At 42.1% G+C, this 24,260-nt stretch overlaps 1 protein-coding gene across 3 annotated transcripts in view; it reads left to right on the top strand.

Moving 5' to 3' along the window:
* The window catches only part of Nek11 (NIMA related kinase 11), a 237,712-nt gene that overhangs the window by 50,362 nt on the left and 163,090 nt on the right, over positions 1-24,260 (top strand). For all 3 annotated transcript variants that reach the window (XM_076576970.1, XM_016002174.3, XM_076576971.1), the window contains exons 3-4: positions 1,675-1,840; positions 17,501-17,619. In XM_076576970.1, coding sequence (XP_076433085.1) covers positions 1,675-1,840; positions 17,501-17,619 — 285 coding nt within the window. The remainder of the gene's footprint in view (positions 1-1,674; positions 1,841-17,500; positions 17,620-24,260) is intronic.

The raw sequence follows: 24,260 nt of genomic DNA, 5'->3' as shown, positions 1-24,260 counted from the left end.
GCTGGAGGGAAAGACTTGTCCGAGTGAATGAACAGCTTATAGCACTCCTTAAACACTGGTAGGAGCCTCCTTAGTGTAATTGGGGCTGGTGCTTGGATGGGTAGAAGAAACAACATGAATTAGAACAACATCCATTGAAAGAAATTTAAAACATTTCACATCTCCAACTTTATTATGTATTATCAAAATCTAAACTCCTTTGGTTAGATTTCCCCCTTCCTCCTTTTTCATAAGGCACACACACACACGCATCTAGTTATCCAGGTTTATCCTTTTCAGGGTAGACGGATAACTTAGAAACCCGGGTTCAGACTACAGTTTTACAAGCTTACCCCAATAAGAACTAGCACGCCAATGACATGTGTGAAAGTATGATTTTTGCCACTTGTCATTGTCAAACTTTTTTGGTAAGCCTTTGCTTTATTTTTTCCTAGCAAGGCTAAACTGATATTCATCTTTCATCAGTTTATATCATAAGTAAATTCATAATAGTGAGCACAATGACAGAAACAGACCTGGAATTAGACCCAATGATTTGGGTAAGCATCTTTGAAACAGAAGGACAGAAGTTCCTGGGCATGCCAGAGAGTCTACCAGCTTTGGGTACTCCATATGGCAAGGACATGAGCACCTGTTTGACATGACTGGGGTCTGATGGCTAGTTTATGAGTCGGTTACAGTCTTTAATTAAGCATTTCTTCTAATATGCTCAGGTAGTGACTCTTAACAGTTTTTGCAAAGTGTTTTCTAGCTGGAGTCCTACAGAACTTGCCTTAATGAGCAGCCAGGCTCCCTGGCAATCAGCAGCATCTGTCTGCACAGTGTAATTGGCGTGCTAAAGTGCTGTCCCCAGGCAATCTAGTTTACAGTGTGGTGCTATAATTGGTTTGCTCATCAGACTATTTTTTTTCCTTAGATGGGGAGAGGTAGTGTTTTGGTCTGCTCTTTGTGGTGCTATCACAATTTTTAAATTAATGATTTGGAGATTTAGTGAGATCTTCTATTTATCCAGGATCGAAATTCTTACTATCTCTATCAATGTTTTCAGTTAAAACTTTGTCTTCCTAAATCCTGCTAGCAATGAAGCATGGCATTTCAAGGACAGGTAGGATAGAATAAATAAATAGCAAGCATTCCGACTGACATTCAATTGATAGGTTTGGGACTGTTTTAGAGCAGTGAGAGGGAGAGCAAGAGTGAGTGTGAGCAAGAGTGAGATTACACACACAGCAGAGTAAGACACAGAGAGGGAGGGAAGGAAGATGTATAAGATCGACAGAAATAGAAAAGTAGTGATGAGTATAAACAGCTACAAACAAAATGGAACACACAGAGATGGAAACAGACCACCATGAAAGAAACCAAATGTCTAATGAGATGGAGGAGGAGCATCCCAGCAGTGGTGCTCAAGATTCCATGTCTGTCCTTCCGTCTGTAGAGGGAATAGGTGTGGAGGTCAGAGGCTGTGGGACACCATGGTACTGACCAGGATAGGAAGCAGGCCCAGGGCATCAGTACCGTAGCAGGCCGAACTAGACCCTTGAGCAGCCGATCATCTGGACATAGTGAGGGGACTCTATACTACTTGCTCATATGTGTTAAACGTATTTCTCAACTCTTAATGTCTTTCTTTCTTTTTGTTTTCACTTTTCTTTTTTCTTGTTTTGGCTGCAGAAAGGCACTCAAGGAAATCTCTGTTGGAGAATTAAATCCGAATGAAACTTTTCAGGCCAATGTGGAAGCCCAGCTCCTTTCCAAGCTAAATCATCCAGCCATTGTCAAGTTCCATGCAAGCTTCGTGGAGCAGAACAATTTTTGCATTATCACAGAATACTGTGAGGTGAGACTCTTCTCTCTTAGAAATATTTGTAAAAATCTGTTGCATGGTAATAATTTTATATAAAGAGATATCTCAAAAGTTTTGCTATCAAACAGCAAGTTGAACTCTAAAGGCCTAGTGTCTTATGTCTTGTAGCTAAGAATAATCTTCTCTAAGTAACTGACGAATGTTGTGGAATAGATTATTTGTTTAACTATGTAAAGATGTGTTGCTTTTGTTTATGTTGCATTTGTTTAAATATGTAAAGATGTGTTACTGTTTCACCTTGCCTGCCTGAGGCACCTGATTGGTCTAATTGGCCTAATAAAAAGCTGAACAGCCAATAGCTAGACAGAAGCAGCATAGTTGGTGTTCCAGGCAGGGAGAGAAGGGAGTCAGCCAGTCAGGGGCCAGACACGGAGGAAGCAGGAAAGCAGGATGGACAGTTTGTAGATGAGGTAAATGAGCCTTGGGGCAGCATGTAGATTAACAGAAATGGGTTAATTTAAGTTAAAAGAAACAAGCCTAAACTAAGGCTGAGCATTAATAGTTAATAATAAACCTGTGTCAAGATTGAATGCCAATTGTAGTAGGATTTCTTGAACTGCCAGCCCCCAAATTCCCATATTCTAAACCCCAATGGACAAACTCATTTTTAACGTTTTTTTTTCTCCCTTTGACAAATCAGTCAGAGTGAATATTTAAGAAAGAATATCTGCAGAGGAGTGCTTTTACATATATGGAGACCGGTTGCCTAAACCTCCTATCATAGTGTAAGGAATGCTTAGATGGACATATAGACTCTTAACCAAAGCCTGCATACTCACATGGAGGCATAGCTCACATTTTGATTTCCAGTTCTATTGCTTGATATTTGAAATTTTGAATATGTCTCATTTCCCCTAGAGAAACCTTTCCTATTTATTGACTTGTGAATTATGGCTTAGTATTTGCAGTTTTCTCTGTGATTCTCAGTTCTCTTGAAGTAACAGCTTTGTGCTTTTCTGAGTCTGAAATCAGCATGAAACTTAGAAAGACGGGTGAGGAGAAGATGGACAATATGAAGCTGTTGGTGTGGATCTTTATGTTTACAACTCAGAGGTTAGGTATAGGATGGGTGAGGTCAGACAGAGCATAATAGATGATGTCATGCTTAAAATTACGCCTACATGGTCTTTGAGCTAGGCTATTTAAATACTTCTTAGGAGGATTTGAAACCATAGAAAATGAAATTAGTCAGCTCATTACTTGGGTAGCCCTGGAACCCCAAGGAAATTATGTTGGGAGGAAAGAAGTCTCTTTGTGGAACAGAAGGCAAGCTTGTTTGGCTCCAAGAATTTGGACAAGCAGATGGGAAGTTGAGGGTGCTGTATATTTGAAAAGAGGCAGAAGGAAGAGTAGAGACTGTACCCAGACCACCTGGTCTGCTTCCATATCTACTGCTGCACCAGCCACTAAGAAACCAGGAGTCAGGTTCATCTGACTGAACTTGGAGTATTCTAAACCTTGGCCTTTTTCCTTAAAATCACTCTCCTGGCTTGCTTCTTCTCTGCTTGTAGGAGAGAGGGAGGGAGAGGCAGAAATATAGACAGACAGACAGACAGACAGACAGACACACACACACACACACACACACACACACACACACACACACACACACAGGTGGTGGTGAGGAGTACCAGTTACTTAGCTATGTAACTTCTTTACCTCATGGATTGTTAAGAAAATCAGTAAGATGAGGAGGAGCGTAGGACGGCAGCATTGAAGAGCCTCTCTGGAGAATGTGTTTCCGGGTAGCCATGCTGTGCTCTACCTGTTACTATTTAATACTTTTCCTTCCTTAGCTCCTTTAGTTGACAAACTTTTCTTTCAGGAAAACAATTGACTATTACTACACATGATGATTATTTTCCCCACTGCTGATTTTGGCACACTCATTTGTTTATAAAATGTTGATGTATTGTCTCTGTAATTCGGGTTGTTCTCAAATTCACTATGTAGCCACAGCTGGCCTTGAACTCCTGATCCCCCTGCCTACATCTCCCAGTGAGATTGCAGGTATTGGCCACCACACCTGGGGGCACACTAAATTTTTCTAAAGATGCTTTCCATATCTTGAAACACCTTCGATTGAGGTCAGCATTGCTCAGTGGAAGGTGCGGGGGAAACTGAGTGGCCTGTGCCTTCTGCCACGCTCACCTCTAGTCACGCTGGCTTTCTGTCTTTGGATTTAGGGGAAGGGGAGGGGGCAGGAGGGGGGAGAACAAGGGAACCCGTGGCTGATATGTAGAACTGAATGGTATTGTAAAATAAAATAAAAGGAAAAAAAAAAGAAATTCGGTATAAACAAAATCTATTGTTTAACTTTAATTAACTTAAAATGCAGTGGCCTGTGCAGCTAGTGGCTGCCATGTGTGACAGGTGTAGATGACATGCTCTTTCTTTTCCCATGTTAATTTTGATATTTTTTAAAATTTACTGTAATTTTGAGCTTCCAGACAGGTTGTAAGCCTACTCCCACACCCCCCTTCCCCAGACTTCCCAGTTATATTGCTCTCCGTAGCCCACATTTGCTTCATTATTTCTTTTTTCCATGTATATTTCCCCTATCTAGCTTTTCCCTGAACTGCTTGAGAATAAACGTGTTGTGGTTTGCATCTTGAACTGTTTGAACATCTCCCTAAAGCCCATGTGATCTAGAGGCTTAGCTGCTAGCCTACTCATTGGGAAGTGGTGGAAACTCCAGAAAGTGGGGTCTTAGGAAAGTGAGGACATTGGCACCATTCCTTTGAAGGTGGTGTCGGAATGCCAGCCTCCCTCACACGTGTCCTCCCCAGCTGCTCGGGTATGAGCGGCTTCTCTCAGTCACGTGCTTTCCTGCCGTAATGATCTGTCTCATCACAGGCCCCAAAGCCATAGCGGCAACCGACTACTGCCTGGAACCTGGAGTTAAAGCAAGTCTTTTCTGCTTGTGAGTTTATTTCTCACGTGCTTTGTCATGGCAACAGAAAGCTAACTAACACAAAGTTCCAGACCTAACCTTTTCCCAAACAGCTACTGTATTTTCTAAGGCCAAGGACCTTCTTTTCATAGTTAAAGTGAAAAAAAAAACTCAGGAAATTAGCACTGAAACAATGAGAGTATGTGAGCCACTGTAATCCTCAGGGGACCGCACATCTGTAGTATCAGCCCCACTTGGTAACTTGGTGGAAATACAGAGTCCTGGCCCAAAGCCCAGCCATACTGAATCAGACTTTGTTGGGGTGGGGCTCAGCCATCTGTGTTTTGACAAGCTTCCCAGGTGAGTCTGAAACAAGCTGAAGTTTGAGAACCACCCATCTAATTCACAATCTATATTCAAATTTGTTCAAAATATGCTCATTTGTTCCAATTATGTCCTTAGAAAGGGCATTTCTATAAAAATGGTTTTTGTTGTGCAGGATCCTATGCAGGATCATCTGCGTTAATTTTTAAATGATGGTCGGTTTCTATGGACCAAGCTGCTCTCCCAGGAGGGGATGTTGCCATGGTGATGGCTGCCAGCTGCACTGCACAGCTGCTGAGCTTCCAGGGGTCTGTGGATCCTGAGCCATCAGGCTGCCTCTTCCCAGGCTCCTGAGAAATGATGTGTGCATGTTGCTCCCTTCTTGTTAACAGAGATATTTCTCATCTTCAGATGCAAATTCACTCTTAACTTGCTCAGGCCTGATGTTGTCTTTTTCTTAATTGAGGTAAAATTATTGATATAGGAAATGGCAGGTAACTAAATCTTGGCCTTATAAAAAATATTATCCCCATTGCAGTAGCTGATCTGTCTATGTCCATGTTTCCTCTTGGAGAATTTAATTTGGGACCCATCAAGTCTGTAATATATTCATGCAACCCTGATATGTCTGTATCTGCTGCTGAACCCACTGGGCACCTCAGATTATGTGTGTGAAAAAGCAGACAACCAGAGCTGAGGAGATGACTCCGTCAGTGAAGATCCTGCTGTGCAAGGATGGGGATCACAGTGTAGAGCCCAGAACCCGTGGAAAATCTGGATGTGGTGGCATGTGTCCATAACCTTAGCACTGGGGGGGGTGGGGACCGGTGGATGCCCAGAGCTGCCCAGTCTAGCCAGCCAATCGGTGACAGACTCTGTCTCAAAACATGAGGAAGTGGTGATAGAGGACAAACACCAGGCACATTCACATGTGCATTCACACAGACACACGTACACGTGCACCCACATACACACACACATGTACACACTCCATATGCACGTAATAAATACATAAACAAAGCATCCTCCAATTGGTATTGTGGTGCTTATAATACCAGCAGGAAAGAAGCAAAACCAGGAAGATCACAAATCCGAGGCCAGCCTGAGCTGCAGAGCCAGGCGCTGTCTGAAAGTTCCAAAGCTACCCAAGCAGCAGCAGAACATGTGGACCACTGGTGTAGCTGGAAGTTTTCCTGTGTCCCACACTGTTCCACAGCCCTTGGTCTCAAGTAAACACACAGAGGCTTATATTAATTACAAACTGCATGGCCTATGGCTCAGGCTCACTACTAACTAGCTCTTACAACTTAACTCAACCCATTCCTATCACTCTGTTATTACCTGTTCTCTCACGTCTTGCTTCTCCTGGCGGTGGCTCGCAGCGTCTGCCTGACTCCACCGTTCTTCATCTCCGTCTTCAGTTTGAATGTACCACCTAACCTTATTCTGCCTTGCCATTGGCCAAACAGCTTTATTTATCAACCAATGGGAGCAACATATACTCACAGTGTACAGAAAGACATCCCACAGCACACTGATGTCTTCTGTTCTCTTCCACACAAGGAGGAGATGGAGCTATGTGCCCTCTCCTCCCTTTCCTTCCTGCATCTTATCTTAGGTCATTACTTGTTTTCTGACACGTTTTCTTCCTAGCTCCACGTCTTCAGGTTCTACCCAGCTTCCTGGGCCCCCGAACTGCTCCTTCTTCTCTCACAATCACAGGCTTCCTTTCATAAGGAAGCTCTCCTCTCACATGTACAGTGAAAATGCAATAGAAGTGGGAAAATCATTGGCTGGAAGCCACCCACATCCCACGTCCTTAACTGCTGAAGCATTTTTGTGTGTGTGTGTGTGTGAAACTCAATGTAATCATATGCATCATCTCAGACTCCAACACGTGAGAGTTTTCCTTGTGCCTTTTTAAATTAACATCTTAGGCCTACGTATTGAACCACAAAGAAGTTAGCATTCAGACATTTCTTTTTTAAACATTTCTATTAGCTTTGTCAATCATACAAAGTAATGGGTTTCCTTGTGGCATTCTCATGAACACTTCGAATGTCCTGCGATTGTATCCATCCCCACCTCTCTTCTCCTGTCAGTTCCCCTGCACTTGATCGCTTTCCTCTCGTCCACCACTTCCCTTCCTACTTTCAAGGATGTTTGTTTCTTAGCGTACTCTTTACCATTTGCTCTGAGCTCCGCCTCACTTCCATCAAACACTGATGATAAAAGAGAATACTGGATACATCCACCTGACACAGATGTCAGACACGTTTGTCCTCCTTCATGGGTACATGTAACGGCGTACTGCACCAGAGACCTTTGCCATACTGCCTGAAGGTCTTCCATGTGAGTGAGGACAAGGTGTCCCCAGAAACCTAGGCATTCAGGTAGTAGATGGAGGAGGGGTGAGGTCATAAACCTCCAGGAGAGAGGGGCAGTGGTAGAAGAACGTATGCTCTCAGCAAAGAGTGGTAACAGTTGGACTGCCCTGCTTCCTGTTTGGTGATGGGAACAGCTTCACCAGCTCCATCAGTGTAGTGGCACAGTGGTCATCCCAGCCTTCAGCTGTAGACTTTCAAAACTGCCTGGGCCTGAGTCCCACCCCTGCAAACCTCACTTCTTTGGCCAGGGTATTACAGCTCGGTAACAGGGTTTTTGAAAGCTCTTTGAGTGATTTTAATGGACAGCCAGGGTTAGAACTGGGGTTGGGGAGAGGAGAATGGTTAGTGTGGAAAATACAGTAATAAAGAAGAAATGGTCAGTATTTAAGGATTAGCGAGCCAGATGAGGCCCAGACTAGAGAGTAGGGGAGCCTGGCTCTGCCTGTGGGTGTAGCTGATGAGCAGGTCTTGTGTGTCATCAAGATCACCCAGCTCCTGCTCCTTGTTCCCTGGGCAGCTGCTTCAGTCCAGCTCACCACATACATCTCCATAGAAAGAAGAAATATGGTCCCTAACCCACATGAGCTCCCTATCACCTTGGTAATTCAGCTCTCCTGCTTACAGATAAATTAGTATTCTGTATTATTTATTGGCTCTTTCTGAGCCTGCCAAGAGTCATTTCTGAGCCCCAACTCTGTGTCAGGTGTAGTTCTCAGATATAGTTTGGGGTAACAGAGGTGATGTGGTAACTGGTTGTTTTCCCAGTGCTGGGAGCTGGGACCAAGGCCTTGACATCCTGAGAAAGCCCTCTACTCCTGAGCCAAATACCCGGTCGTATGGCTACTTTCTTTAATGAATTTGTCTGGTGTGTTAAATGAGACATTTCCATCAATGGTTAAAATATATGGTGTCACAAGAATGATTATTATGAGTAGCTTGGGACTGTGGGAACTCTGGCGGGGCTGGCTTATTATATTCAAACATGAAGTGTGGGGAAGATTCCAGCAAGTAGAGTTGGGGCCCTGAAGTTAAAGGAAACAGCACAGAGGCAGTGAAATGGGAGTTGTTATTTAGTAACCAAATACTTCACCTTTGATGGCAGCATGTTTGCAGCCCAGTGCATCCCCTAGTGTTAGCCTCTAAGACGTTGCAGTACAGTGGTGGAAACTTGGGTATTATTATTACTGAACTGTGTTTCCTTGGTGGCATCTATATCCACGACAGCTTCCCGTTGCTGCCCCGGTTTTTATTAAAATGTATATATAACTGTCATGACACTTTGGATGAGTGCTAACAAGTGTTTTTGTTGCTGCCGAGAGACCTCAGAATGTTCTAGTCTGATGTTTGCTTGTGAGCTGGCTGAGGTCCCCTGGTCTAAACGTCCTGCCACAGAAGAGATGCTGTGTGGTTGGTGCATGGTATGGGGGCTGCAGGAAGCTGACTTAGTTTACTCTGGTGGTACCGATTGGTACCACTTTGCTAAGATTCTGTCTCCTGGGTTTCTCTGCTGTAAACTCACTGTTTTCCCTTTTAGCTAAGAACTATCCCCGGGAAGATACATTGAGATTATTATGCCAGTGCTCTGTGTCTTCTCCAGGCCTCTCTCTCTCTGAGTCTAGCGTCTTCTAGTGGAAGTCATCCAGCAACTTTTATTTGCTGTTTGCCTGGCTGCAGTTTTGTATTTCTTTTGTTTGGCTGGGATTCTCTTCTATGGAAGAGCTGTTCCCTCTCACTGTTCATGTATTTATTCAATTATTTCTTTGTGTCAGGATGGACTGGTAGATATGTTTTATATTCTATAGGGTATATTCCAATGCGAGTGTTATCAGTTTTGTGGCTCAGATTGTTCTAATTTTGGCTCTTGGGTGCTTCTGTGTCTTTTTTTTTCTTTGACATTCCTCTTTTCTTTTGTGAGAGGGAATAAAATTCCCTTTGCGATCCAGTTTCACTATGTAGTCCAGGCTGGTCTAGAACTCGCAGTCCTCCAGCCTTAGCTCCCCTAGTTCTAGGACTGCAGTCATGGTAAAGTCACGTACCCCTGTGCCTGGCCTAGAAATGAGTCATTTTTTTACTAAAAAAATTAACGTAGCGTTCACAATATTAGGCTTCATCTTGGTGATTTCAGAGAAAATTTCTTTTGATTGGTTCTCTCCCCTCTTACCCTCCCCACCCCCCCCAGCCCCTTTCACACCCCACCCTCCTTTCATCACTCCCCACGTGCTTTCCGGTCCTGAGTGTCCTATTTGTGATGCTCCTCCCCCACCCCAAATTCTTGTCATTTCTTTTCTAATTAGAAGTGAGTATTTAAGAGACTTATTTATGTGTTATACTTACCTATGTGAGTGTTTATACATTTGTATGTGTATACTATCTATGTGAGTACTTATACACATACTTGTGTGTGCACATGAGTGTGCACATGCATAGGTCAGAAGAAAGTATTGGGTTTCCTCTAGCACTCTTTAGCCTATTACTTTGAGGCATGGTCTACTATACCTGGAGCTTGTATTTTCTTAGATTAGAAACTAGCAAGCCCAGAAATCCTCCTGACTGTACATATTTTAATGTACTAGTTCGTCATTATTTCCTCTCAACAGAAGACTAGACTAAAAGCTACTGCTCATAGTCTTAATGTTTCTTATGGTACCATCACCTTCCACAATCTGTGGTTTGTAGAAGGACATTCCTAGATGTTTATCATTTTGCTATTGATTGGTAGTTATTCTTTATGGTGTGAGCTCACATCAGACAACTACTCATTGTGATGTACACACACACACACACACACACACACACACACACACACACACACACACACACATTGGAGCCTCTGATTGAGATAGCTGTCTTCAGGGAGCTTGGTCTCATCTACACAGAACATGCCTGGACATCTCCATCCAGAAATAGTCTTCTTTAAATTCACCTTGTGCCTGTTATATGAGTCTAGACTTTATTCAATTTTTAAATAATGTGTCTTGTATTTTTATACTTCTGAGTCAATCCATTAATGGTTTTATAGTATTAAAATTAAAATATTATCAGACATGGTGACACAAATTTGTAATCCCATCCTTTGGGAAGCTGAGGCAGAAAAATCTCAATTTTGAGGTCAGCCTGAGCCACTGAGCCCCATCAAGACCATGAAGATCATTTGTTTTTTGTGTCTCCTTCTTACCTTGTTTGAGCATGACATACTTTGACCCTTTAACATAAAATTGAAAAGTACCTCTGCTAGCTTATTTGAAGTGTTGGTTCACAATAAAATGTCTCTAGATTTTCTTAAGTGATCTGAGAAATTTGTACCCAGGAAAAGAGGAATGAAGATTCTGTCTCAAAAATTAAATACTACCACCAATTTTCATTTAACACTGTAATGTAATGATTGACAACTGTAGTGAATTTCAGTTAAAAGAAATTAATTCATATCCAATAATCCATAAACTTAGCAAAACTTAACATTTGAGGGATGACTTTAGTTAGCCTATGACTTTATTAAGTATAAATGTTAAAGTATCAGAATAATTAACATGTTCTCAAATAGTTTATTTAAGCAATAATCCAATGCATTATAGAATATGAGTATTGTTTCATATTAAGATTTAAAAAAAAAAACCAAGTTCTGCTACTTTACTGTTTGAGTAGGGAGGATGCACTATAATAATCAAACATTATAGACAAAAAGAATTTCTGATTAAGTCCTAGAAGTGTCATTTGTGTTACCAATCATAACCTGTCATAAGAGTGGAGAGCACTTTTCAGTAACTGTTTAAAAGCTGGACTTGTCTTATTGTGCTTTGAAAAGCACAGTGTGGCTTGATATTTCCCAGCATGGATGTGCTCTATTGCAGTGAGCTTCCAGAAGGCCACAGGCCAGGGACGGAGTATTCCTCTCCTTGCTCCCTAAATCTGTCACTGGCTTTTATCATTATTAAACAATTCCTATCCAACCCTGCTTTTCCCAAAGGCATCTTTTGCCTTTGGCATTGTTTAAGCTTCTGGGTGGAATGTTTCCACAATGGGGTAAGTTTTAAGTCTATGGCCCGTTTATGGTACTGCCTAGTACTGTTTCTCAAACTGTTGCCATGGAGCAGCTCCAGAGGCACCGGGATGCCTGTTAAAAGCACGTTCTCTGATGGGGGATGAATTGTCGAGTAAACACTAACCGTGCCCATGTGGAAACCTGAGTTTGCGTCCCCAGCACCCATGCCAGAGTCACCAGACTCTGTGAGCTTCGGGTTCAACTCAGAGATCTTACCTCAGTGAGCAAACACACGCAGTAAAGAAAGACTCCTGATGTCAATCTTGGAACTCCACATGGACAAACATACATGTGTGCACATATCCCCAACATGTGTCCACATACATATGAACACACACAAGCCACATTCACAAAAATAAAAATAAAACACATATTCCTTGATCTTATCCAATTGTATAGCAATACAGAGTCAGATTGAACATTTTAAGCAAGCAACTTAAATGATTCTGTTGCATGCTAAACTTTGAAGTGTACCAGGCAAATGTTTATTTATTGAAGATGTGATGGGGTTGAAGGAACAACATTATGAGATATTAGCTCAATGAATTCATAAGGGGCAGACTTTTCACTTCAAAATGGAGAGGTGGGGCAGAAGGATGCTCTGTGCCCTTCTCGCCTTGAAGAGATCCTTTGTCTAGTCTTTGAACACTCCCACTTTACTTGTGTGGACTTCTGAGAACGTTCTGTTTGGTCTTTTGAAGTAGTTGTAAGCACTTCTGTTGACAGCCTTAAAAGTGGATTGGGGATTTAAACTCGTCCCTGGCAATCAAAGATGTTGTTTGGAACACTGTAGAGGAGTTTTCTTCACTTCTTCAAGGTCTCAGTGTTTCAAAAGCCATCTGATGTTGGCTAATTGGGATGGGGTGTGAAGGGACAGTTTGGGTTATAGATTTTCAAAACCTAAGCAGTGCACATCAAGGCTTTTTGTGTAACTTTAAGAGGTGACATTAGTGACAGGACATCTTTCTGACTGTAGCATCAATGAAGGGCAACGTTAACATTGGCTCAAGTTCAAGTCCATTCTCTTTTTACTGAAGTTTGTTTTAGTGAGAAAGTCATCATTAAACATTTCTCAAAGACAAAGTTGAGAAAACAAAACTTAAGATATGCAATAAGAGCTTGTGACCTTTTATGAAATGAACTGGATTTTACTTAGGTGGTAAGTTTAGAAAAAGAAACAAAGGCTCCCACATTGCTGGGTTAAAATCAGATGGCTTCACGGAAGCTGTATTTCTTTCTTTGTGATACACAAGCATAAGTGTTGTCTTAATCTGTGAATGACTTGCCTACCTTACCCACATCCTCAAGAGATAATATACAGAGTGCTTATTAAAGAACCTGGTGAATGCAAAACAAAAGGTTTTTTTTTTCCTCAGAGAGAAATTTAAGAAAATGAAAATGAAAGGGTGTGGAGTAACTTAAGACCATCATCTTGGCTTTAGGGTTTTGGTGTCTTATCTTCATGCTGACTTAACAGTCTCTTGGTTGAGTCTGTAGTGAGAACTGATAACATTTCTTCTTATGATTCTACCCAGAGAACAAAGAGAGGTTTGCATAGCTCCTTCTAGAATTTCACTTTCAGGCCTATTATTTCAGGGGTTGCTTTTCCAATTTATTCCTCAATAATACAAATATATCTTGCATAGTTACAAGAATCCATATATTGAATATCAATTCAGGAAATGGGCATGTAAATTCTGCTATTTGAGAAGTGTGAGTAGGGCCTGGGGATGCACCTTTGTGGTAGAGGGTTTGCCCATCATTTGAGAGGCCCTGGGTTTAATGGTGGTAGAGGATTTGCCCATCATTTGGGAGGCCCTGGCTTTAATGGTGGGAGAGAGTTTGCCCATCATTTGAGAGGCCCTGGGTTTAATGGTGGGAGAGAGTTTGCCCATCATTTGAGAGGCCCTGGGTTTAATGGTGGGAAAGAGTTTGCCCATCATTTGAGAGGCCCTGGCTTTAATGGTGGTAGAGGGTTTGCCTAGCATTTGAGAGGCCCTGGCTTTAATGGTGGTAGAGGGTTTGCCTAGCATTTGAGAGGCCCTGGCTTTAATGGTGGTAGAGGGTTTGCCTAGCATTTGAGAGGCCCTGGCTTTAATGGTGGTAGATGGTTTGCCCATCATTTGAGAGGCCCTGGCTTTAATGGTGGTAGAGGGTTTGCCCAGCTTTTGAGAGGCCCTGGCTTTAATGGTGGGAGAGAGTTTGCCCATCATTTGAGAGGCCCTGGGTTTAATGGTGGGAGATGAATGGCAGAGCAGCAGTCAGTGTCACCATGGAAACAATTATGCTCACTCTCAAAGAAGACATTGCAGACGCCATGAGCGCATAGAGCTTCGTATTCAAATGGTATGGTTTTATAATGACAATATGTAGAGAGATTTTTTTCTTTGGGCTGCCAGCTCACAAAAAATGACATGGAGACTTATTATTAATTATTAAAGCTTGGCCTTAGCTTAGGTTTGTTCCTAACTGGTTTTTATAACTTAAATTAACCCATATCTTTTAATCTATGTTCTTTTACATGGCTTGGTTACCTTTACTCTGTATTGCCCAGCCTGCTTCCCCTCCATCTGGCTGGGGACTCTGCCTTCTTCTTCCCTGAGACCTCTCTGTCCCTAGAACTCTGGCTTACCCTCTTCCTGACTAGCCATTGACCATTTGGCTCTTCATTAAACCAATCACAGTAACACTTCTTTGCATAGTGTAAAGGAATATTCTGCAACAACAATAGGAACTTGTAGTTTGAGAATAAATTCCTAAAAGGAGTGCTATTTTAATTCACAGATAAATTTTTGAAATCTCAATATTATTATAAGTGAGATAGGCAATTATATATTTTAAGGTCAAATTTATGAAGACAGCTATACTTATGTTGGCCATTCTAAAGTGATAAATATTGGAAATATAGAAGAAGCTAGTGTCAATATTTCTTGTGTGTGTGTATGTGTGTGTGCATCTGTGTGTGTGTACAGTGTACATGCCTGTGTTTGCAGTGTGCATGCCTATGTGTGCATGCCTGTGTGTGCAATATATATGCCTGTGTGTATGCAGTATGTATGTCTGTGTATGCATTATGCATGCCTGTGTGTGCAGTATGCATGCTTGTGTGTGTGTGCAGTGTACATACATATCTGTGTGTATGCAGTGTTAGTGTGTGTGTGTGTGTGTGTGTGTGTGTGTGTGTGTGTGTGTGTTTGGAGGCCAGAGGACAGCTTCCTGTTCTTTAAAGCCTTTACCTTGTTATTTTTAGGAACTCTTCTTGACCTGAAGCTCACCAGTTAGGTCAGGCTGATTGTTAAGCCCCAGGGACCCTCCTGTCTCTACCGCCTCAGGACTGGGATTGCAATTACCTACCACCATCCCCTGATTTTTCATGTACATTTTGGGACTCGAACGTGTGTCTTCAGGATTGCACAGCAAACAATTTACCAACTGAATTCTAACTCTCAACCCTCACTCATTTTTTTTTTTTAGGTTCCATCCATCTGTCCATTTCTCCTTCCCTCTCTCTCCCCCTCCCCAGGAGATGAAGCACTGTTTTTCTGACATTAGAAATGTTTACCACAGTCAGAATATCCTTTAGATATTATCCAGTTAGAGTCCTTGGATGGGAATATAAAGCTGATAATAGAGACAGTGTAGTAGATATGGGCTACCTTTTGTCTGAAGAGCTTTCTCATCCACTCCTTAGGATGCTACAATGATCGACTGTCAAAAAATAATTTGTACAACCTGCAGAAATACTATTACTGCACAGTTTGTGTGCTATGGCGAACTCTGAGACATGCTAAGGGTGGAAAGTGAGTGCTGGAGAAGCACATTTGGAGAAGGATAGGGGAACTGGTCTCTCTCTCTCTCTCTCTCTCTCTCTCTCTCTCTCTCTCTCTCTCTTGCTAAGAGTTAAATATTAATTCACTGTATTTTTTAATTCCAAGAAGCTTTGATCTCCTTGGCCTAGAAAATCCAGTGAGGAAGGCGGTTTCATCAAGGCTGCATGTGAATGTTTGATATGCTTTGGACTTCTTATTTCGTAGTTTGCAAAGAGAAAGTGCTTAGCAAATATTTGCACACTGCACTGGAAGGAAATTAAAAACTGTATTATAAGCAGTTAGTCCATTGGCCACATGTTGTTTGATTACAACTAATCTCTCCCGATTGCCCCGTTGGCTAGAAATACCTTTGCACTGCATCTGAGGAGGATTCTGCCTAGTCTGTGTGGCTTTATTTTGATCTTATGGTCCCATGGCCATGGCAGGTATCTCTTGCACTCTCCAGGGGACCTGTGCTTCACATCCCACAAAAGCATTTTTTTCTGGCCTTTTTCTTCTGAGGACACATATCAAGCAAGCTTTAATCTCTCAGTGTTTTAATGTTGAAGTTTTGAGGTATATGGGTTCTCTAAGAAAATTTAACACTCTGCATTTTATTTTCTGTGGTAATTAAAATATATTAAGACATATTGTCATCAGAGTCACATCAGACACTGCCAGGCAAATCGAGACATTCATGATTGTCAACTTCAGGCCTTAATATTTGTACCTTTCACCAACATGTAAGGGACTAAATGCTGCCCTGTTGTGTTCAGAACCATGCACTCACCACCAGCCACTGCATTCCCGAGGGGTTTGCTGGTGTTTAATAGAGAAGGGGAAACTCAGCCATTCCCAGACACTGTCAGCATCAAAATGATCTGGGACTGCAAGGTGGCTCAGTGAGGAAAAGCACTTGCCCTACACAGCTGATGACCTGAGTTCAATCCCCAAACCCCACAGTGGAAGGACAGAGTCTACTCTGGAAATTGTCCTCTGACCTCCAACTATAACACACATACCCCTTATTTATACATTCATTAATAATAAAACAAATTTAAGTTAAAATTCAAAAGAATCTCCCATAGCAGCCAGTGCTGGTGCACCATGCCAACACCAATTTCATTTCAGGAAAACATCAATTAATGTCTCTGATTTGAATTTTACTGTTTTCCATTTTTTTTAAAGATTTTATTTATTTATTATGTATACAGCATGTATGACAGCAGGCCAGAAGAGGGCACCAGATCTCATTACAGATGGTTGTGAGCCACCATGTGGTTGCTGGGAATTGAACTCAGGACCTCTGGAAGAGCAGTCAGTGCTCCTAACCGCTGAGCCATCTCTCCAGCCCCTGTCTTCCATTTTTAACTTTCACTTATGTTAGGGTTCTGTAGGCAAAGTTAGGGTACTAGGAAAGTTATTCCTAGTCTTATATGAACACAGATTCAGGGGATGTCATCCAGATTTGTGTTGCACCTGATAACACTTCTCCATTATATAATTCGTTTTTTTCCTTGCTTGATGGCAAAGATAAAACCCACTTAGATGGACATGAACTAGAGGAACAATGGCAGATTTTACTTGGTAACTGCTGACAATAAGAATAAGAGCTCGCTGGGTGGTGGTGGTGGCGGCGCACGCCTGTAATCCCAGCACTCAGGAGGCAGATCTCTGTGAGTTCGAGGCCAGCCTGGTCTACAGAGTGAGTTCCAGGAAAGGCACAAAGCCACACAGAGAAACCCTGTCTTGAAAAACAAAAAACAAAACAAAACAAAACAAAACAAAACAAAACAAAACAAAACAACCCCCCAAACCAAACAACAATAACAACAACAACAACAACAACAACAAAAAACCCAAAACCAAACAAAATGCCCAAAAAGAATAAGAGTTCTGTTTGGATTTATGTGGGAGTGACTATGTTTTCAGGAAGACGAGTAGTCTTTTGGTTGATAGGACAACAGAGTTAGATGACTTCTAAGATATGCAGAACATTCAATTTTCATTTCCCCAGAGGGGCTGGTCCCATCTGGGTCATCCATCTTGGTATCTCCTTATACTTGGGATACCAAGACGTATCCACTATGTCTTGGGTTTGCTTGCCTTACATTGTTGAGAGAACTTGGTATTAAAATTCTACCTATTAAAAATATGAAAGATTATGTTGTTTTGTTTCAGGGCCGTGATCTGGACTATAAAATTCAGGAATATAAAGAAGCTGGGAAAATCTTTCCTGAAAACCAGATAGTAGAATGGTTTATCCAGTTGTTGCTTGGAGTTGATTATATGCATGAGAGGTATGTTGGCTGGCTTCTGGGGACAGGGTATAGTTTTTAATGCTCATGTCTGAACTTGAAAGGTGAATATTTTTGATTGATTTGAAAGCAAACAGGTCCAGAAGATGAATGGCTACCGTCAAACATCTGTAATATTTTATAATATGATTTTTTTTCTTGAGGAAACTGTTGAATAATTATTTACTCACATTTTTATTTATTTATATCAGTTGTGTGTATGTGAGTGCAGGTGTGTGCAGGTGTGTGCATGCCACAGCTTGGGTGTGGGACAGCCTTTTTGATGTCAGTCCTTTCCTTTCACTTGGTCTGAGGTTGGATAGATGTTCTCTGCTGAATATTCCAGGCCCTTTGGCCTCTGAGTCTCCTGCCTCACCTCCCATTCTGCCAGGAGGACTCAGGTTACAGACCAAGGTTCCTACATTCAGCCTTTTTTATATGGGTACTTGGGATTTGAACCCAGGTCCTCATGTCGCACAGTCAGCACTTTATACACTGAGTCATGTCTCTAGCTCCCCCCTGTTTTGTAGTTCTAGAAACCAAGTTAATTTGCAATGTAGCAGAAACTGTATTGAGCGTGGTGGGTGCCTTATCTAACCATCTTCTAAAACATTGTATGATCTCTTCAGATGTTAAGGTGTTAAATCGTTTTAGACCCATCAAATGATACAAATGAATTTTTAAGAATAGACTCTTGCAAAGTGGGCAGTTATGGCACACTCACTGCGGAGTGACCAGACCACCCAGGAACAGTCATCTTGAGTGATAGTGATATTCCTAGGGCACAGCAAGGTCTGGTGGTTTGGAGATGTCATTGCTTAAGTGTGTCATCTGTGGTTTCCGATAGCATAAAAAGTAATCAGATTCCCTTGTAGTTGGCCACGTATCTGCTGAAACACATGCTCGATGACACAGATAGTGACTAATTCAGTGTGACTCCCAGCAGTTTCTGAGGTGATGTCCTGAGATAATGGTGAAATAACCTGATAGAGGAGAAAGTGGGAAGTAGCCTAGAACACACTGGCACAGGAAACCACTTCCTAAATATAACACCAGTAGCATAGACACTGAGAGTAACAATTAATAAATGGAACCTCCTGAAACTTAGAAGCTTCCATAAGACAAAGAACACAGTCAATAAGACAAAAAGTCAGTCTACAGAATGGGAAAAGATCTTCACCAACCCCACATCTGGCAGAGGGCTGATCTCCAAAATATATAAAGAACTTAAGAAGCTAGACAGCAAAATACCAAACAATCCAATTAAAAAATGGGCTACAGATATAAACAGAGAATTCTCAACAGAAGAATCCCAAATAGCTGAAAGACATTTAAGAAATTGTTCGACATCCTTAGTCATCAGGGAAATGCAAGTCAAAACAATTCTAAGATACCATCTTAAACCTGTCAGAACAGCTAAGGTCAAAACCACTGATGACAGCTTATGTTGGAGAGGATGTGGAACAAGGGGAACACTCCTCCACTGTTGGTGGGAGTGCAAACTTGTACAGCCACTCTGGAAATCAATATGGCGGTTTCTCAGAAAACTGGGAATCAATTTATCTCAAGATCCAATGATACCACTCTTGGTCATATACCCAAGGAATGTTCAATCATACCACAAGGACACTTGCTCAACTATGTTCATAGCAGCATTATTTATAACAGCAAGAACCTGGAAGCAATCTAGATGCCCCTCAGCCAAAGAATGGATAAAGAAAATGTGGTACATTCACACAATGGAGTATTACTCAGCTGTAAAAAAACAGTAACATCATGATATTTGCAGGCAATGGATGGAACTAGAGAATACAATCTTGAGTGAGGCAAGCCAGATTCAGAAAGACAAACATGGTATGTACACATTCATATGTGGATACTAGATGTAAAGCAAAAGATAATCAGACTACATCCCACAGCTCCAGAGAAGCTGAAGACAAGGAATAGCCTAAAAAGGACATACAGGTCACCTTGGGAAGGGGAAACAGAGGAGATCTCCATGAGTAAACTGGGGATGGGGGGCAATAGGGGAGGAGATAGGGGATGAGAACATAAGGGAACAAGATGGTTGAGCTGGGAGAGGGACAGAGTAGGAAGTAAAAGAGATATCTTGATGGGGGAGACATTATGGGAATAGGGAGAAACCGGGTGCTAGGGAAGTTCCCAGGAATCTACAAGGATGACCCTAGATTAGACTACTGGCAATAGTGGTGAGGGTGCCTAAACTACCCTGGTAATCAGATTGGTGAATACCCTAACTCTCTTCATAGAGCCTTTGTCCAGTAACTGATGGAAGCAGATGCAGAGATCCACAACCAAGCACCAGGCTGAGCTCTGGGAGTCCAGTCGAAGAGAGGGAAGAGGGATTATATATGATGAGCAAGGGGGTGGGGGTCAAGATGATGGTGGAGAAATCTACAGAGACAACTGAACCAAGCTTATTGGAACTCATGAACTTCAGACTGACAGCTGTGGAACCTGCATGGGACTGGACTAGATCTGCATATGGGAGACAGTTGTGTAGCTGGGTCTATTTGAGGGGCCTCTGGCAGTATGATCAGGATCTGGATCCTATTACCTATGGTCAGACACCTACTCACCTCTGATGAAGCAGGGGGCTTGGCAATGTACAGACTTTGCTGTATCCCCATGGGAGAACTTACCCTGTTGGAAGAAGGGATGAGGGGGCAGAAGGTGGGGGGAGTGGGAGGAGGGATGGGGGGGTCTGTGGTTGGTATGTGAAATGAATAAAAATTTTTTTCAATAGAAAAGAAATACCATATAATCTTTAATAAGCAGCCTGAAGCTGCTGTCGGCTGCTGTGCATGCACACTTACATTGCTATTGTCATCCATCCTTCCTCCTTCCCTTTCTCCCTCCCTCTTCCCTTCCTTCCTGTCTTTCCTGTACCACTGCTTCTTAGTATATTATTGGCTTATTGCATAAAGGATGTAATTATAAAACAATACCAACAAAGATGCCCCACTGTGGGGGTTGTTCTGTGTGCAAAGTATACAGTTGGAATCTGGTGGATTTAAGAGCCCAAACTTGACTTGTTTTCTATTCTTGTTTTTCAATTAGTTTGTATTATACAGGGTTATATAAGGCTATTCCCATGCCAGTATAAAATATACTCTGAGCACATTTCCCCTAATATTTTTGATGTGCTTAAGATTACTTAGTGATAGTTAAAAATAAATGAGTTTAAAAACAACCTCCAAAGGGAGGAGTTCCATTTTCAGTCTGTCAGTATTTATAAAGAGTCATTTCACAGGGCTACATATGTGGATGTTACTGAATCTGTGGATCTGGAATTCTATTCTTTGTGATTCAGATGAAAAATGATGATGTCTCCTAATCATTATATTGTAACCAATCACTATAAGCTTCTTGTGTATAGAGCAATACCAATTTTATGTTTTAATTCACCTTATTCATGTAATACCAATAAACTAAAGAGAAGTCCTGAGCTCAGAGAACTGCAGGTTAACTGTGAGTGATAAAACCTTACAGTGTCATAGCTGAAGGCAGATGGCTATACAGAATCACTGTCTCCACTGAATGACAGACCATGACTTTGGGCAAACTGCTTGACATCTCTGAGCCTTGTTTCTTCATCTGTAAGATAGTAACAAGGAAGGGACTGTCACTGCTCGTTTTGTAAGACTGTAGGGCATGGACACTGGAATCTTATGCACGTAAGAAGCTTCTATAATATTATCATCTGTGGTAATAATTAAATATAGACACAAGGGTGCAGTCAGCAGACAGGTTTTTAAAAATGTAACAATCACATGTGTTGGCAAAGATGCAGAGCAACTCCACATTTGTCACATTAATTGCGGGGTGGTCATTGGTATAAATGCTTTGGGGAACTGTGTGATAGTATTTTCTAGACTAAACATACAAATAGTGGTTCTATTCCTGGGGAGGGCAGTAATGAGTGATGATCTTTTGGATATAGACCAAAAGAATCAAAGTGAATATATGGTAGACAGACGTGTACTCATGTTCTCTCTGGCACTCACACATGATCAAGTTATGGAATCATCACAGATACCCATCAGTGGTATCTATGTACACGGTGGGGCTTCTTCATACATAGTAAAGAATCATGTGTCATTTACAGGAAATTGGGTGGAATCAGAGATCAAATCAGATGACACCAGACTTAGAGAAATGCCATGTTTTCTGTTACACGTAGAATCTAGATTTTATAAAAGGATATGAAAGTAGGAGGAGCCTATTGAGGAGATTAGTGGGAGGGAAAGAGGAGGAAAGGGATAAGAAAGGTCAAAGTACACTGGATGCAGGTGTGGAAATGTCATAATGAAATGCATTTTTCTGTACAAATGATATGGACTGAGAGGAGAAATGAGGCCTGATCACCAGTAGATATACAAAAATGGCCGTGGAAGCCTTTTTTTTGTAATGACTAATGCACTCTTAAGTCTTTGTCTACAATGAAATGATTAAATAATTGTTGTATCATTATATAGTGAAATACTAGCCTGTAATAAAAAAATAACACCATATTCAACAATGTATGATCTGAACGAATCTCAAATATACAATGTGTTATGAAAGAAGATGGATGTAGATGGGTGCACACTGTTGTGTGATTATTCAAATCCAAGTTCAAACCATGACGCATCCACTTGATGGTGAGTCACAATAGAGATTACCCTTGGTAGTTTACTCTAAGTGACTCAAAGAAATGATCTGGGATACTGAAATTGCTCTGTATGTAGAATAGGGCTGAGGACTACATGGGCAAGATAGATGCACAAATATATTAAGCTCAGGGTTTATGCACTTCAGGGTTAGTCACAGGAAATGACAGTGTCAAGAAAAGTAGATGTGTACTCTATAGGAGGTCAGAAGAGGTGTCATTCTATGTGAGACAATTAAGAAGGCTTCTTGAAAGAAGTGGTGTTTAATTTGACCCAGGGAAGGTTTGGAGTGAACGATGGACCAAGGACTTTCCAGGTTTAAGGAACAGAGTGAGGAGAGGCACAGAGGTTGAAAAAGAATCCATTTTGAGTGAATGGTGAGTGGTTCTGTTGGGAAGCTTTTGAGGTGAGGGTTTGAATGGAGATATGGGCAGAGGGAAGTTGAGGTCAAAAGGGGCCTTATTTTGTAGCATGGATGATAGATTTGGAGCCTTAGAGCCTTAGTGAAGCTATGTGACCAGAGCTTGCTTCAGTAAGATCAGATGATAACTGATGGAAGAGAGGCAGGGTGGGACGGGGGGTGGGGGGTGGGAGAGAAAGAGAGAGGAGAGAGACAGAGACAGAGACACAGAGAGAGAGAGACAGAGAAAGACAGAGACAGAGAGCTGAGTTATTAGTCATAAGCTTTCTGTACTGTCCACGTATGATGTTATGAGACTGGAGGTAAGGGGGCAGTGGCAGAGATTTGGGGAGGATTATAATGAACTTGGTGAGCTGCAATGACTGAACTTGAAGTGAAGTAGGTATGTTAACCATGACAGGAGGGCAAGGCTAGAGGCTTGGGCTGGTGGTAAAACACTCATCTTCCATTTGTAAGGACCCCTAGGGTTGTGGGAGGTGCTTATCAAAGATAAACTTGAGGTTTGGGGTCTGGGAAGGTGAGAGGGAAAACAGATTGGAAACAATTGGGTTGAGGTTAATTGTGACTGTGGCAGATAGAGGATGGAGAGAGGAGGGGTGAGAGAAGGGAGTCTTGGGGAAGCACCAGGGCTTGTATTTGTGTATTCCTACAGTATTCAAGTCCTGAATCCAAGAATAGGGCATAGTTTACTTAGAAGGTACAGTGGTCTGAATGAGAGTGGCCCTCATAGGCTCATATATTTGAATGCTTGGTCCCCAGTTGGTGGAACTGTTTGGGAGGGATTATGAGGTGTGGCCTTGTTGGAGGAGGTGTGTCACTGGAAGTGGGCACTGAGGTTTCAAAATTCCCAGTTAACTCTCTCTGCTTCTTGATTGTGAGATGTGAGCTCTCAGCTACTGGTCCAGCACCATGCTCACCTGCCCACTGCCATGCTCCCCATTATGATGGTCATGGACTCTAACCCCTTGGAACTGTGATTCCCATTTAAATGCTTTCTTTTGTAAGTTGCCTTGCTCATGGAATCTTACCATAGCAATACGAAAGTAACTGACAGGAGGTGAGCTCGGGAAGCAGAAACCAGTGTGTAGGGAGAGAAGAGAGGGAAGAGAAAAGCATCCAGTGAACTGCTAAGCTGCTGGGGCGGTTGTTGGAGGGACACAGAGGTACCAGTGCATGGCTGAGCTGCTGATGCAGTTGTTGGAGGGACACAAAGGCACCAGTGCATGGCTGAGCTGCTGATGCAGTTGGTGCAGGGACACAGAGGCACTAGTGCATGGCTGAGCTGCTGATGCAGTTGTTAGAGGGACCCAGAGGCACCAGTGCATGGCTGAGCTGCTGATGCAGTTGTTGGAGGGACACAGAGGCACCAGTGCATGGCTGAGCTGCTGGGGCTGGGCGGTTGGTAGAGGGACATAGAGGCAGGACTCTTCCATGCCTAGTTTAGGTTTTGGATTCCTCTTTGTGCATTTTTTTTTTCAGGAAATTGTTCATAAATTCTTGACTATGTGTAACTCTTATTTCTAACATTACTTATGAATTCCCTCTTGAAT

This window comes from Peromyscus maniculatus, chromosome 7 (genome assembly GCF_049852395.1).
Source record: "Peromyscus maniculatus bairdii isolate BWxNUB_F1_BW_parent chromosome 7, HU_Pman_BW_mat_3.1, whole genome shotgun sequence".
In the NCBI taxonomy this organism is placed as follows: Eukaryota; Metazoa; Chordata; class Mammalia; order Rodentia; family Cricetidae; genus Peromyscus; species Peromyscus maniculatus.
This window is presented reverse-complemented; position numbering and strand designations above follow the sequence as displayed.